This window comes from Ursus arctos, unplaced genomic scaffold, assembly GCF_023065955.2.
Source record: "Ursus arctos isolate Adak ecotype North America unplaced genomic scaffold, UrsArc2.0 scaffold_16, whole genome shotgun sequence".
Taxonomy (NCBI): Eukaryota; Metazoa; Chordata; class Mammalia; order Carnivora; family Ursidae; genus Ursus; species Ursus arctos.
Genome location: NW_026622830.1, coordinates 28633165 through 28648225, shown reverse-complemented (window position 1 = coordinate 28648225; position 15061 = coordinate 28633165). Strand labels below are relative to the sequence as shown.

The following is a 15061-nucleotide window of genomic DNA, read 5'->3' as shown; positions in this document are numbered from 1 at the left end:
CACTGCGTCCCCTTTTCAGGGATAAAAAGGTGCAAGGCATAGCAATTTGTCCGTTATTTTTGGCGGGTAGTTAACTGTAAAAGCCACACACATATTTATATAAAGACATTCCTGTGATGCCGTCTCTACTTTCATGGCCAACGAAGCTATGCAGTCACTTCTCACTATGTCCTCTTGTCCTCGTGATGGGAAATATTTTTCCTTCACTTTTATTTACCAGAGTAAAATTTACATAAAGCGCACAAATCTTACGTGTGCAGTTCAATGGATTTTGACCTGTTGATACACTATGAAAACAGCACGATGCCCAGCACCCCAAGAGACTCGCCGTGCACGCTCCCGTTCAGCATTCTGCGACGGCCGCTAGCCCGGTATCATACCCGAGTATCGTGATTGACTAATTTCGCCTGTTCTGAACCCATCTACATGTAATCGTAGAGTTCGGGCTTCCTCGGCTCTGCACAATCTCACAGAGGCTCACCCGAGCGGTTGCAGACAGCAGTGGCTCAATTCTTTGTTACGGCCGAATAGTATTCAGTTGTAAGAATTTACTAGAATCTGTTTGTCCATTACTCTGTTGGTGGACTTTTGGGTTGTTTTCAGTTTCTAGCTATGATGCATAAAGCTTCTGTGAACATTCTTCTATTGACAGATATAAGCATCCTTTCTTTTGGGTATACACCTGCAGTGGAATTGCTAGATTCAAGAGTTTTTTTTGTGTTTTTTTTTAAGGACTTTGGTGTTTTTTATTTTAATTTTAATTTTTTATTTTTTTATTTATTATCTTTTTTTAAAGTTGTGTGCGGGGGTTTTCTTTTGTTTTTTTGTTTTGGTTTGGTTTTTTTGAGAGAGAGAAAGAAAGAGCACAGAGCGGGAGTGAGAGAGCACAAGCAGGTCCAGAGGCAGAGGGAGAAGCAGGCTCCCCACTGAGCAAGGAGCTGGACGCAGCGCTTGATCTCATGACCCTGCGATCATGACCTGGGCCAGAGGCAGACGCTTAACCACTGAGCCACCCAGGTGCTCCTTGTTTTGTTTTGTTTTTTAAGATTGTTTTTATTTATTTGTCAGAGAGAGAGAGAGAGAGCACAGGCAGGGGGAGGGCAGACAGAGGGAGAAGCAGATTCCCCACTGAGCAAGGAGCCCAACATGGGGCTCCATCCCAGGACCCTGAGATCATGACCTGAGCCGAGGGCAGACGCTTAACCAACTGAGCCACCCAGGCGTCCCAATTCAGGAGTTTTTGTATGTTTAGCTTTCCCTATCAGGACAGCGTGAGAATTTTCTCACTTTGGACAGGACATCCCAGCATGCCCCAGACCAGTGATTCCCAGAAATGTCAATGACATGGCAAGCCTTTGTGTTTTCATGGGATTTATCACTCACCCGCCAACACACATATATTTTATAAAGGCATGAGGCTACTTCCTGCTTCCTAGGTCCTACTCATCTCCTGACTGCCCCAAGCCTTGGCTCTGATCAGTGGGCCCCAGTGGAACTCTGAGTCCCCAGGGATTAGTGTACCCAGAAATTCCAGGAAAGTCTAAGTATTTTTCCTTCCCTACTCCAGTTACACAGGTAACAGGTCTCTTTGGCAAACGCTAGGAGGAAGATTTATACTACAAATATACAATGTTATTGCAGGGTTTTTCCTTTATCCCAGTGGCTCTGGTCCATGAATGAAAACAGGTCTGGTAACTGGGTAAGGGCCTAGGGTGTATATTGCAGTGGCTCACGTTAGACCCCAATTCACCGCAGACAGAATGTTTTGGTCATTTAGAATAAGTGGGATCTTCGTGGGCTTCCCGATTATTTCAGTCCTGGGAAACCTATGACCAATTAGTACATCCCCAAGATCCCTGTGGATCAAACCGTTCTTATCAGCACAGTACACGTGCTCAACAAAGGGTTCATCGTCACGATCTAAAGTGAACTCCTACAAATCAACTAAAAAAGACAAATGAGCCAAGAGAAAATCACAAAAGAAGCTATACAATTGTCCAGGGGTTCCTGGCTGGCCCGGTGGGAAGAGCTCTTGATGTGGGGGTCATGAGTTCAAACCCCATGCTGGGTGTAGACTTTACTTAAATAAACTTAAAAAAAAATTTTTTTTTTTCGAAAAGAAGCTGTACAGGGGCGCCTGGGTGGCTCAGTCCATTGAACACCCGACTCTTGGTTTTGGCTCAGGTCATGATCTTGGGGTCATATGATCGAGCACCCCGTTGGGCCCTGAGCTCAGCACAGAGTCTGCTTGAGATTCTCTCTCCCTCTTCCTCTCCTTCCTGCTCATGCTCTCTCTCTCAAATAGATAAAATCTTATAAAAAACTAAAAGAAGCTATACATTGTCCAATAAAAACAAAAAGGGACTTATCCTATTAGTTGTTGGGGAAATTCAAATTAAAATCATCAGGAGACACACGCCCCGCAAGAATAGCTAACATTTAAAAGGCTGGCGTTACCACGTGAGTACATAACGGCAGGAACCTGCACGCTGGCGGGAGTGTGAACTGGCACAAGGACTTGGGAGATGTCTGGCAGGGTTACTAAAGCTGAACATGTACTTAGCACGTGACCCAGCACTTCCACTCCAGAAACATACGCCGGAGCATCAGAAGACGTCCGGGAGTGCTTATCGCCGCGGCACCATTTCTAACAGCCCCAGACTGGAAACCAGCTGTCCATCGACAGCAAAGTGAACTAAATAAATTTACACAACAGAGCACCATAAAGTGTGTTCATGCTACGTGTGAAAACATCCACAGTCATTGTGTGAAGTGGAAGAACGGGTATGAATAGAGAGGTGTGATTTCATGTATATGAGGTTCAAAGAGAGTCACGCTCAACTTGGGTTAGAAGTGTAAGGAGGGGCACCTGGGGGGCTCAGTCGTTAAGCGTCTGCCTTCAGCTCAGGTCATGATCTCAGGGTCCTGGGATCGAGCCCCGGGATCAAGTCCCAGACAGGCTCCCAGCTCAACTGGGAGGCTGCTTCTCCCTCTCCCTCTGCGCGCATGCCCCCCCCCCCCAATAAATACAGTCTTTAACACACACAAAGAAAGAAGTGAGAGGAGAGGGGCTCTTGTCAGGAGGTCTTGCTCGAGAAGGCATGAGAGGTGCTTCGGTTTTTTTAAAGATTATTTATTTATTTATTTATTTGGGGCACCTGGGGTTGCTCAGTCAGTTAAGCGCCTGCCGGGGTCCTGGGATCAAGTCCCACATGGGGCTCTCTGCTCTCTCTCTCTCTCTGTGTCAAATCTTTTTTAAAAAATATTTTTTATTTAAGAGAGAGACAGAGAGCGAGCACACAGGAGCAGGGGCAGAGGCAGAGGGAGAAGCAGACTCCCCACTGAGCATGGAGCCACTGTCACACTGGATCCCACCCCGCTGAGATCACGTCCTGAGCTGAAATCAAGAGTCAGACACTTAACCGACTGAGCCACCCGGGCACCCCAGACGCTTCAATTTCTTGATCTGGTGTTGATTTTGCAGTATGCTTACTTTGTGAAAACTAGCTAAATATTTAAGAGTTGTGCATTTTTAAGTATGTATATTTCAGCTAAAAAGTTTAAAACAAAAGAAGTTTCTTGTTCTGCAGACAGTGAAACAAGTAGACTCCACCCTGACTCTCCCATGGAATGCTAGTAGGCTGTAATTCCGGACGGGATGCATGGAGAGCCCGTGTGAGGGCGATGAAATGTGCATGGCAGTTCCGGGGAACTGGCGATGAGCGGACCATTTTATGCCCCTCTGGCATTGCCCAGCCAGGACGCAGAGCGTGCACCAGGTGCGGACAGCAATTATTCCAACAGAAGTCCTCCCTGGTTTGAGGAGTAGGGAAAGTCAGAGAGAGTGAGGAAGTCCCCTCTTTCCGCTCCCCGCCCCCTGATGCCACGGCTGCAGAAATGGTGGCAAAGGTGACAGCAAACCCGAAGCACCCAGACGGCACCGAAACCTCTGAGCGAGGGGAATACTTGCAGCTGCTGCCCAGAAGCACGAGAGTATCGGACTGCGTGTCGCTGGCCTGACAGAAGAGCAACATTCAAAAATCAAAGCACGGTTTCTACTGAATGTGTATTTCTCCACAACACCATTGTGAAGTTCAACCATCCTGAGTCCCGGACAACAGCGGTCGCATTTTACTTTGGAGGCCCTGTCACCGTCTTGATAAGACTGCCCTCTGCTGGAGGTAAGGGGAGATGCAGGTCAGATCTTGGCCTCTTCTAGCAATTCTTTCCCAATTTGACTGTATTTGGCAAGTAATTCTTGGTCCATGGTATGATCTGACGCCGTTCTCTAGTTTTTCATTAAAATAACAACAACAACAGCAACATAAAAAAACACCAAATAATCAGATTAAAAATGAGCAGAGGATGTGAACGTTTTTCCAAAGAAAAATGATGGCCAACAGACACAGGAAAAGATGCTCGACATCACTCATCATCAGGGAAAAGCAAACCAAACCTACAAATGAGATATCACCTCACACCTGTCAGAGTGGCTAGAATCAAAATGACAAGGGGCACCTGGGTGGCTCAGTCAGTTAAGCATCCGACTCATGATTTCAGTTCGGGTCATGATCTCAGGGTTGTGAGATCGAGCCCCTTGTTGGGCTCTGCGCTGGGCGTGCAGCCTGTTTAAGAGTCTCTCCCCCTTTTCCTCTGCCCCTCCCCCACCCTCTTAAACACAAAACCCACAAGTGAGTGATGTAACTATTAATTTTTAGAGAATTTCAGAAAATATAAATCCCTAATTGTCAGAGTCTATTACTGTCTCAAAGTTCATTTCACCTTATTTTCAAAAAGTCCCCGCTAAACATTTCTGCCTATCTTGCTCTAAATAGTGTAAGTTGTGAGAAACAGTGCTTCTAGATTGTTCCACAGGCGGCTGGAGGTGTGCACACCAGGCTCCCAGGCTTCCTCTCCAGCCGGCTTCCATTACCACAGTGACCTGGGAGTCTCCGGCAAGATTTGTTTTTATGGCCAGATGAAGGGTGAGCCCACGTTTTCCCTCAGCTTCCGGGGCACCTCTGGCCCTCCTGCCCGGGCCCTGCCGTTTCGACAGCGGCACTGGCACTTGTGGGCTTGGTGTTGGGCAGCGGTGGGCAAAGGTGCGCGAGCCAGGAGTGACATTTAGATCAGACTCACGAGGCCTTGACCACCCACCCGGAGAACACCAAATCCCACTGCTGGACCATCTCTCTCCCCCAGGACGGGGGGCGGGGGCGGCGTTCAAAAGAGAAAAAAAAAAGTGTGAAATAGCACACAACTTCCCGACTGGGGATGTACTGTATGGTGACTAATATAACAAAATAAACATTATTAAAAAAAACCCCACAACTTCCCGGAGACTTTCAACCACTTACCTGTGTTTTTCCCTCCGCAAGGGGGGAAATGCCAAAACATTTGGGGAAGATGATGGGCGCTGTGGGTTACAGCGCCGCGGAGGAGGACCGGCGAGGGTGGGGCCCGTGCGGCTCTGACCTTGTCGCCTTAGTGGGCCCTCTTGTGGCGCACAGTGTGCTGAACTTACAGGTTCTCGGTCTCGAAGCCTTGGAAAAGGAACAATGAATTGGACCATGTTCTGTTTCTTTCTCTTCTCTTTTTTTCTTCCTTCCTTCCTTCTTCCTTTCTTTCCTTCTTTCTTTCTTTCTTTCTTTCTTTCTTTCTTTCTTTCTTTCTTTCTTTCTTTTCTTTTTCTTTTTTCCTTTTTTTTTCTTTCTCTTTTTAAGATTGTATTTATTTATTTGACAGAGAGAGCACAAGCAGCAGGAGCAGCAGAGGCAGAAGGAGAAGCAGACTCTCCGCTGAGCAAGGAGCCTGATGTGGGACTGGATCGCAGGATCCCAGGATCCTGACCCGAGCTTAACCTAAGACTGAGCCCCCCAGCACCCCCCGCCGTGGTCTGTTTCTGGACAGGGATGCACACATTTACGGATTATGCACTTACTTACCTGCACTGAGGAACTACTCATCAAAGCAGCCAACGAGAGAAATGCTGGTCTCAGGATTTGGGGTTTTAAATATTACTTTTGATTTCCTATTTTGATTTCCTATTAGGCAAGAGAGTTCCAGGCTTGACTCCCTGCCAGAATTCAGAACTGCCCTGATTTCAGCTGTCAGCGTCAGCGGGGCTTGTTTCCCAGGGAGCCTTTCGCCTCTGTGCTTGGGCAGGGACATAACCACGGGGTTAAGTTCAGGGCGAGCCCCCCAAAGATTTCAGGGAATATCGGGTACTCGTAACTCTATTCCACACAGAAAACTTGGACTTCACTGGAAAGGTATGGGGAATGACCTTAAGCTTACTCAGGTCTAGTGTGGTCTCCTTGATGGAAGAGATCAAGGAGGCACCCAGTGCCTGTTCACGTGGCAAAGGCACTCTTCTCTTTTCCTGTCCCAAGCAGCTTGCTTTCACCCAGCAACAGTATACCATTGCCGCCCAGTCCAAGAGGTGAACAACTCTGCAGTTTTTTGTTTTCAAAGATTTTACTTATTCATTTGACACAGAGAGAGAGAGAGCACAAGCAAGAGGAGCTGCAGACAGAGGGAGAGGGAGAAGCAGGCTACTTGATGAGTAAGGAGCCCGATGCGGGGCTTGATCTCAGGACCCTGGGATTTTGAACCGAATGGAAGGCAGACATTTAACCGACTGAGTCACCCAGGTGCAGTTTTTTGTTTTTAAAGATTTTATTTTTAAGTAATCTCTACACCCAACGTGGGGCTTGAACTTACAACCCCAAAGCCAAGATTACCACAATCCACCGTCTGAGCCAGCCAGGCGCCCCAACAACTCTATAGTTTTGCACAACCTAATCCTTAAGACCTTGACCACCCACCCCAGGACAACATGGTGTTCCACTTCACTGATGTCATGTTGCTTATCTTGGAGAATTGGAAGGGGCAGGAATCCAGGTGTAAAACACCTATGCTTGACTGGGGTGTTAAACCCAGGGGAAAAATTGCCTCCCCAGCGAAGTTCCTGGGGTCGGCATACTTCTCCCCCTAGGTGAGACACAAATTGCACTTGTCCCTCAATCTACCCTCACAGGGCACAAACCATGGTAGGTAGGCCTCTTCAAATCTTGGTGAAAGCTCTTAGGTTTAGGTATTGCCCGCCAAATGCATTTATTGGGTAGCCCTCAAATCTGCTATGCTCAAGTGGGACCTTGAGCAAGAGAAGATTCTCTAAGAGGTCCAAGCTCACATTGTGTATAGGGGACCCAAAGCATATTTGGAATTTGAGGTAAAAATCAGAGGCGGCCCTGGGATTTTTGAGGCCACCAGGTTAACGATTAGGGTTCTATTGGAGATTAGGCATTCTTCCGTGGGATACCATGTAACTCTGCAGCCTGGACCACGCAGGCTCTCATAGCTCAAGTGTGCACCTACCAGCCCTCTATGACCTGTTAGACGCAGGTACAGATGGGGTTGGGTGTGATTCAACCCTGAAGGTACCAGTAAGCTGCCTATCTGTGTCCATACCAGTAAGAGGGCTGTGGGTGAAGGATAAACCGAAGCCCAGTTTATGGGTGGCTCTACGTGACACACTGGCATCAGCAGTGGCCTTCCAGCCCCATGCAGGACATTGAACGCCAGCCGTGAAGGAAAAGCAGCCCAAAGAGCCTCAAGAAAGGAGGACACAGCCTTCCCTGAGAACAGACAGCTTGTGTCAGAATCCTGGTGCGGAAGGGTGGGGACTTTAGCAAGGATGAAACTGGACTTCCCCAGCTCACCAAACACTTCACCAGATGGTCCCCTTCTCACCACAAAGCCCAAGGCTATGGGCACCGTTGCCTCGATCCATGGCCCATAATGTGCACCCATCAGCTCTCACCTCGGAAGTTACCCTGAGCGCCTGAAACCAAGGACTGCATTGTCCTGTGCCTGGGCTCAGTGCCCCGGAGAAGATGACCTACTATCAGCTTGCAGAGGGATGCCACTGTCCTCAGGGGCAGGGCCTGAAGGAGGCTGGGTGCTAGGCACTGTGAGAACTACCAGCCCTCTGCCTGTACCTGCTTCCTCACATGAATGCTGAGGGATGGCCCATAGTCCCTGAAAGGCTTTCTTATTTTGGGGGTTTCCAGACCATGTCTACCGCATGGGAGTTGGGGAAAGAAACTAGGATTCTGTTTGCTTTCCTCTGGTGGTATCTGAGCAAGTTCAGGTGAAAGGTGACAAAGGGGCAGCAGCTCTGGCTCTGATAAATGCGAGGACTTGTGTTTGAATGGCGGCCATACACCTCTGTGTTCACTTATCGAACCTTGTGAACTTTAATTACAAGTATTTCTGGGCACCCATAGGGCTTGGTCCAAGTGCTGGATAAGCTACACTGACCTTATAAAGGTCAACCAGGCCTCCCCTGCCAGTACCCATCTGGTGTGTGGTCTAAGGAAGCCAGCAGTGCCAGGGCCCATGTGGGTCACTGAAGCCACGGGTGGAAAAGGCCACCGAAGACATGGGGTCTCCTCCTTGCCTTTTGTGTCTTGGGCACAACAGACCCTAGAGGGCAAATCTCAGGGTCAAGCAGAAGCAGGCCAGTGGTTAGCTTGTGTCTCAGGTACTGGGTGGTATCTGGATACTCCGGCTGGAGTCCTAAAGGTCTAGATCAGGAGTTGGCCAACTACTTCTGTAAAAACCCATGGAACAAATATTTTAGACTCTGCAAGTCAAATGGTCTCTGTTGCAGCTTTCTGCAACGTTTCTGCCATCATAGTGTGAAAGTAGTCAATGAATGAGTGTAGCTGTGTTCCAATAAAATTTATTTACAAAAAATAGGCAGTGGGCCAGATTGTGCCCAAGGACTCTAATTTGCCAACCACTGTCCTTGTCCTTGATGACACTTAGTAGATGACCTGGTTGCCTGAGGGGACGATGGTCCATTGTGCTCCTCTGTGAGACGGGAACCTCTAAGGTTTGGTGCTTTGCTGAGCTGTACACAGGTGCAGAACAGGACACTGTGTATGGGAATGTCTGACCAAGTGGTGGATGCAGAGGCCACAATGTGAGGGCCACACCGAACAGGTTGAGCCTCCTTCTTCATTAGAAACATCAACACGTTTATTGCAGATCAGGCCCGACCCTCCTACCCCATACACACATGGTCCCTAGGTGGGTGCTGTCCTTACTGGGCCCTTAAGAGCCCTTGTGCTGTGGCCTGACCACCAGCCCATCTTTGGTGATGGCCCAGTTGTAGCTCTTTGGCGAGTCCAAAGCTTCTTCCACCCGTGCCTCCAGGTTCTCTCGAGTGATGAAATTTTTTGCTTCCTCCTATTGGGAGACACAAGTCCACATGAATGGAAGCACATACCTGCTGGCCTTTACCCACTGACAGCCTCCAGCTCTCCTCCTGGACGGATGCTTGGAACCCAGGTCCTCTGTGAGTGCCCTGATGACCTTCCCGTGGAAGAACATCAGGCAGCCTTACCATATTCCTCTTTCTTAGATAATTATCCACTGGATATCTCAGCCGGAACACCAAGCACACTGGTTGTGACAATCTCATGTCCCACTGGGTGGAATCAGTTTCTCAATGTTGCCTCAATGTCCCTCTTAATCTCTCTCAAACTTGTCCTTCTCCCTCTATTCCTTTTTTTTTTTTTTTTTTAAAGATTTATTTGTCAGAGAGAGAGAGGGAGGGTGGGAGAGAGAGTTCGAGCACAAGCAGCGGGAGCAGAGAAGCAGGGTCCCCCCTGAGCAAAGAGCCTCATGCAGCACTAAATCCCAGGACGCTGGGATCATGACCTGAGACTGAGCCACCCAGGCGTCCCTCCCTCTATTACTTTAATTCAGACCTCATCCATTCTTGCTGGATCACTCCTAACTGGTTCCCCTGCTTTTATTAAGTCTCACACCTGCCGCCCTAGCCCAGAATATTAACACTTTAATGACTTTATCACCCGCAAACCAAAATATGAACTCCTTGTGAAAACGGGGGTCCCTCCCACAGATGCGGGCTTACCACCACCTAGCTGCTGGAATACTTTTTGTAACAACACTGGGTCTCTGCGCCTGCCACTCACTCTCCCTGCACTCCTTTCCCAAATCCTCTTCTGCTAACTCTCAAGACTCAAGGCTGCTCGCTCTCAGTGCACGTAGGCAGTGCCCCACTGCGCCGCGCCAAGGCGGAGTCCCCGGCCTCCGGTCCCAGCTGCGGCCCACCTGCAGCTGCAGCACTTCCTGCTCCTTGAGCTGCGCCCAGGCCTGCGCCTCTCTGGCCCGCCGAGCTTTCTCCTCCGCCTGCCGCTGCTCCTGCTCCAGCGCCTCCTGCCGCAGTCTCGCTAACCTGGGGTGGGGTAAAAGGCTGAGACTGAGCGCGGCTGGCTCTCCGCCGCGCCAGCCAGCGGCCCGGCCCGCCTCCCGGCCCACTCACCGCAGCTCGTGCAGCCGCTGGTTCTCCGCCTGGTTCCAGGCCATCAGGTCGCGGTGCTCGGTAGCATTTTGCAGCGCCTTGCGCTCTGCCAGGACCCCGGACCGGGCCTCGTGCACCTTCTTCCGCACCTCGGACGCGAACTCCAGCCTGGGCGGAGACGCGCCCAAAGTCGGCACCCTCCACGCCCGCCCGCTCCGATACACCGCCCACAGCACCGACGGCCACCTCCCCCTTGTCACACACACCTGAGGGCGCACACCGTCTGGCGGTACTGCCGGTAACGCTCCGTCAGCAAGAACAATTCTACAGGATCCACCTTGGGCGGGGTCGCCACGCGCCCGACCTTGGACTTGGCCGGAGGGTCGTGGCGGGTCTTGCGGCCCCGCACGGGCAGCACCAGCGGGGCCGGAGGCCCACACGGGGGGCCCCCACCCAGGACTCGCAGCGCGCGCAGCATGGCCCAGGCCCCCCCCCACGTCCGGCGCGCCGCAGGGCATCACGGGACCCGGAAGCGGCCGCGGGGCACCACGGGACGCGTGGTCCGCGGACCCCGCCCCCCACCCCTTTGGAGGCTGCTGGAGGCTCTCCGGCTTGCAGACTTCAGCGTCCGCCCCAGGCCCACTGGATCTGGCTGCTCCCTCCCTGCGGGGCCTGCCCCGCCCCGCCCCACCCGGCCTCGTGTGCCTCCCGCCGGCGGGCCGGGCCCACGTCCCTCCAACCCCCACGTGGGGTAGGGTCTCAGCGGGGGTGGGCGAGGGATGGGACGGAGGAGACAACTCGAGGCAGCAGCTTCAGGGACTTCACATCTTTATTGGAGGGCGACAGGGCGCGGCGCTCTACGTCCGGTCTGCGGGGGGAGGGGGGTGATCATTCCAGCGGGCGCCCTGGTTACCTGGCCGCCCGGCTGCGACCTTGTCCGCCCCCACCCTTCCCGACCTGGTTTTGCGGAGCAGGATGCTGCCGCCAGGCGATCGGCCTGCTCTTCGGTCCTGCAGATGCCGCCTGCCAGCTAGAGGCCCCAGCTGGGGGCTCTGTAGCTCCCTGGGCGTTGTCCACCCTTAACGCGCCTCTTTTGTAAAAACCTGAGCTCACACCGACTTAATTAGGTGGTAAGTTTTTGCCTTATAGGAATTTACAACTTTCTTCTTCAGTTACTGCTCTCTTGGTGCACTTTAAATTTGCAAAATAGTAATAACCCATCTCTGCACAGCGGTCTTCTGCAATCACTGTCATTCGTAGTGCATGTCAGTGACCACCTGGTTCCTGGGGCCGTCCTCGAGACGCACTGGCTTCTCCTGACAAGAAAGCAGCCTCGAGGACCCCACTACAGCCAGTCTTACTTATGGCGTTTCAGTACAATTATCTCCACTCCACTAGTGACTTCTAATCTTTTAACATAAGTATCTTATCATAAATTGCCTAGAATTCTGGGAAATCGGAAGGATAGCAGACGGAATCCTGCTGTGTGTGCCAGGGGGTGCCTTGGCAGGGGGCGTCTCAGTGTTGTCTCATTACCCCCTCTTCTGTCCACATAGCCCCCAAGTCCTTAGCCACAACGGCCCCTGCTGGTCAATGCCAGGCCTCTCCCTGTACTTACCAGCAGTGTCTTCACGAGGTGCTGCTTCCGGCGGAGGGGCCACCAGCCTGTGGTTCTGGCCTCCCAGGGCACACTGTTCTCTGGGGGAGCCAGGGCATCGCTTGGGAGGTTATGGGCCGTCTGGTCTGGGCTGCTTGCTGCAGTGCCCAGGACCCTTCCTCAGAAAGGAGCCAAGGCTTCGGCCTGCCCACTACTCCCACCCCAGGCTCACAGTAGGTGAAAGAGCCACAGCCAGCGCCTTCTTCCTCCCACTCAGGCTGGGGAGACCCTTAACCCACCTAGGAGCCTTGGAGCATGCTGGGGGTGCTGGGCTGAGCTGGAAGCTCGTTTTCCTCCAGGGTACCAGCCATGGGACCAGTGCTGAGCCTTCGAGGATCCAGGGTGGACGGTCAGCAGCAGCAGTAGCAGAAAGCCTAGCCTGCAGCTGGCCATGGCAGGGCTGCTCCCATGGATAGTGGACAGCACTCAAGAAGAGACACTTCCATCCATACCTCCTTCCTTTTCTTTCAGGGTCCCCTTGGACAACTGGCACTTCAGGGGTGTCATTAGTGTTTCCTAATGCCCTTCCCTCTTCTGCCACTGCTCCTCATCCCAGGACTCTAGGGATCTGGACCCCAAAGGCTCCTTGGCAGCTCGCCTTCCCCAGAGCCCCCTGGGGCACAGAGGATCCCCTTCAGGGATTCCAGAGATGGGAGATGGTTGGGAGAGGAACAGAGACTTGGGTGAGGGGAGCTCTTCAAGAGCCAGGAAGTAGTGTAAGGGCATTTGGGGCAGCTGGTGCATGGCACGCTGCCTCTATTCTCTGTGGTTTGCCATCTTTCTTCCATGGCAGGTGGGGATGTAGAATGGATGTGTGGTGGTGACAGGGGCAAGTGCTTCTACCCCTTGTCCCTCCTACACTAGAGGCAGTAGGCACAGGAACAGCATTGGGGAGAGAAAGGCAAAGGGTAGCCCCCCACGCCGGGATGTGGTTCATGGGTAGAGGGACTTGGGAGAGAGAAGAGGAACAGTGTACACACACCCAGGACAGACTTCCGTCCAGGAGCCCCAGCCCTTGGGGAGAGCAGCCTCTTCACTCACCCAGGGAAAGCTGAGGATGAGGTGGCTCCTTGAGGTGGCTCCTCCAGGCGAGTAGGACCCCCAGACAGGCAGCTCTGGGATTTATTGATCAGGTGACTCCACCCCCTGTTCCTGGTCCACACATTCTAGTGACGTCTCAAAGAGGGAGGAGGAGCAGCCTGCCACCCAACATCCTTCCCTGCCCAGTGCGTGCTCCTAGTGTATTTTTAGCCAGTGGCCCTAGGGTCGGTCACCAGACTGTTCCCTCTCCCTACCTTCCCAGGGATCTGAAGCTGTAAGACTCCTGCTGCAGCCTGGCCAGGCCCTAAAGAATCATCTTCCCACTTCCCAGGCTGCATCCTCAAGTTCCTGCATTTGGCCTACAAAGCCCTCAGTCTTCTCCGACCCAAAAAGGAAACTGTGGCCTGGAGGGGGCCAGAAAAAGCCCACTGTGCCACACAGTTGGCTGCCTGAATGGGGAACCCAGCAACCTGTGAAGTCTGGGGGAGACTATAAGGGCCTGAGGGCTTGTTTGCCCCACTGTAAATTGGGCTGGATGGGCACCAGGGTGGGGGTCACTCCAGATGGAGGCAGGTTTGGGTGGGGCACTACCCCCAGGTGGTTTCTCACTCCTCCCAGAAGGCCCATGAGAGGGGGCCAGTTAAGGGGGCAGTCAGTGCAGCATCTGTGGGCCTATAAATGAGCAAGGGGAGGGCAGGAACAGTTTTGCCTCTCAAGATTCCAAGCCTTCCCCTGTGCTCAACCCAGGACTATTCATGGAGATGGGCACTGCTAACCTAGGACCCTCGAAACGTGTCCCCACCTCTCAATCTGCGTCAGCTCAGCTTTCCACCACCAGCTATTAGCCTGGGGGCCAGGGGAAGGGCAAAGGCCTGTTTACAGGGTTAATAGCCAATCTCCGCATTTCACGTATCGGCTGAACAGCAAATGCAAGTGCCAGGGTCAGGCGTGGCGTTGTGCTGGCCAGTCGTTAGGAGAGCAAGTGCGTCAAATCCTGTGGCAAAGTGGGGGAGGGGATAACATAACGGGCACCACAGTCATTGACAGGCGCCTCGACTTCAGCTGCTCAGGCAGGAAGGCACACGTGAATTTTCAAAATGACTTATCTTTAGCAGGGACCCGAAGCAATGTGTGGACTGTATATTCAGTTAAATTGTTTCAGGAAACACATTTTGTTCCTATATGTGTTGGTTAACCAAGTAATTTTTAGGAAAACATTTGTGGTTTAGTGAAAATGAATGAGTTCAATAAACTAGCTTAGTTCTGGTTTGGGTTTACAGAATGTTTTATTCGAAGTCCTGTGTTTATTTTAAAAGAGGAATGGGGTGCCTTTCTTTTTTCAGTAATTTGTGTTTTTTCCTAAAAAATCCAAACCAGAACTAAGCTTCCCAGGGGACACTGTGGTTCCATTCTGGCAACATCCGTAGCTTTTCAAGAATGTTTGTTGTCCCCTTCCACATGACAAACTCTGAAATTCATCCTCATATCCCTCTCGGCAGGACACAGAAAGCCATTCTGTAATGGCCATTCACCACTGAGCTCCAACTAATGGCTAGCCCTGAGGATAGGACTTTATCCATCTGGGAGCATCTGGGAAAGCAGGGGAGGCTTACGGCTGAGTGCTCAGGTGCTGCTGGAGCACAGAGGGGCACAAACCCCAGATCAGATGGTCTTGGTGAAAGATGACAAGGAGTTAGCTAGAGTCTGCACACGGGGCAGCTGTGGTGCTCCCACATAAGGAACCAAAACGGAAAGAAGAATCAACACAGGAACTGCCAGTGGATCCGGATCCCCGGGCTTGGGGTGGAGGGAAAGAGGTACAGAGAATGCTGGAAGGCTGCAGGAAGGGATGGTAGACTCTGGAGAGACCAGGTGAACCCCTGGGCAGGGGGAGTGTGAGACAGGTGTCTGTGGATCACCCTGTGCAGTCACTTGGCAGGAAGCACGGTATGCCGACCTGGAGCTCAGGAGGGGAGCTCAGGGTTGGAGAGGGCTGAGGGTCCACCACACACAGACCACAGGAA

The 15061-nt window shown here is 51.9% G+C and overlaps 2 protein-coding genes across 2 annotated transcripts; both read right to left on the bottom strand.

Annotated features, from left to right (window-relative positions):
• Positions 1–8733: 8733 nt before the first annotated feature.
• MRPS26 (mitochondrial ribosomal protein S26) lies at positions 8734–10854 on the bottom strand. Its single transcript, XM_026503143.4, has 4 exons — positions 10606–10854; positions 10361–10507; positions 10150–10273; positions 8734–9258 (listed from the first exon to the last, which is right to left on the bottom strand). Exons 1-4 carry the CDS (start codon positions 10815–10817, stop codon positions 9124–9126), a joined length of 618 nt encoding a protein of 205 aa, XP_026358928.1. The 5' UTR covers positions 10818–10854; the 3' UTR covers positions 8734–9123.
• Positions 10855–11402: 548 nt separating this feature from the next.
• On the bottom strand, positions 11403–14248 carry LOC113258404 (progonadoliberin-2). The gene is made up of 2 exons (XM_026503144.4): positions 12236–14248; positions 11403–12115 (listed from the first exon to the last, which is right to left on the bottom strand). The coding sequence occupies exons 1-2, from the start codon at positions 12387–12389 to the stop codon at positions 11907–11909; spliced, it is 363 nt and encodes a 120-aa protein (XP_026358929.1). The 5' UTR covers positions 12390–14248; the 3' UTR covers positions 11403–11906.
• Between the last annotated feature and the right edge of the window lie 813 nt (positions 14249–15061).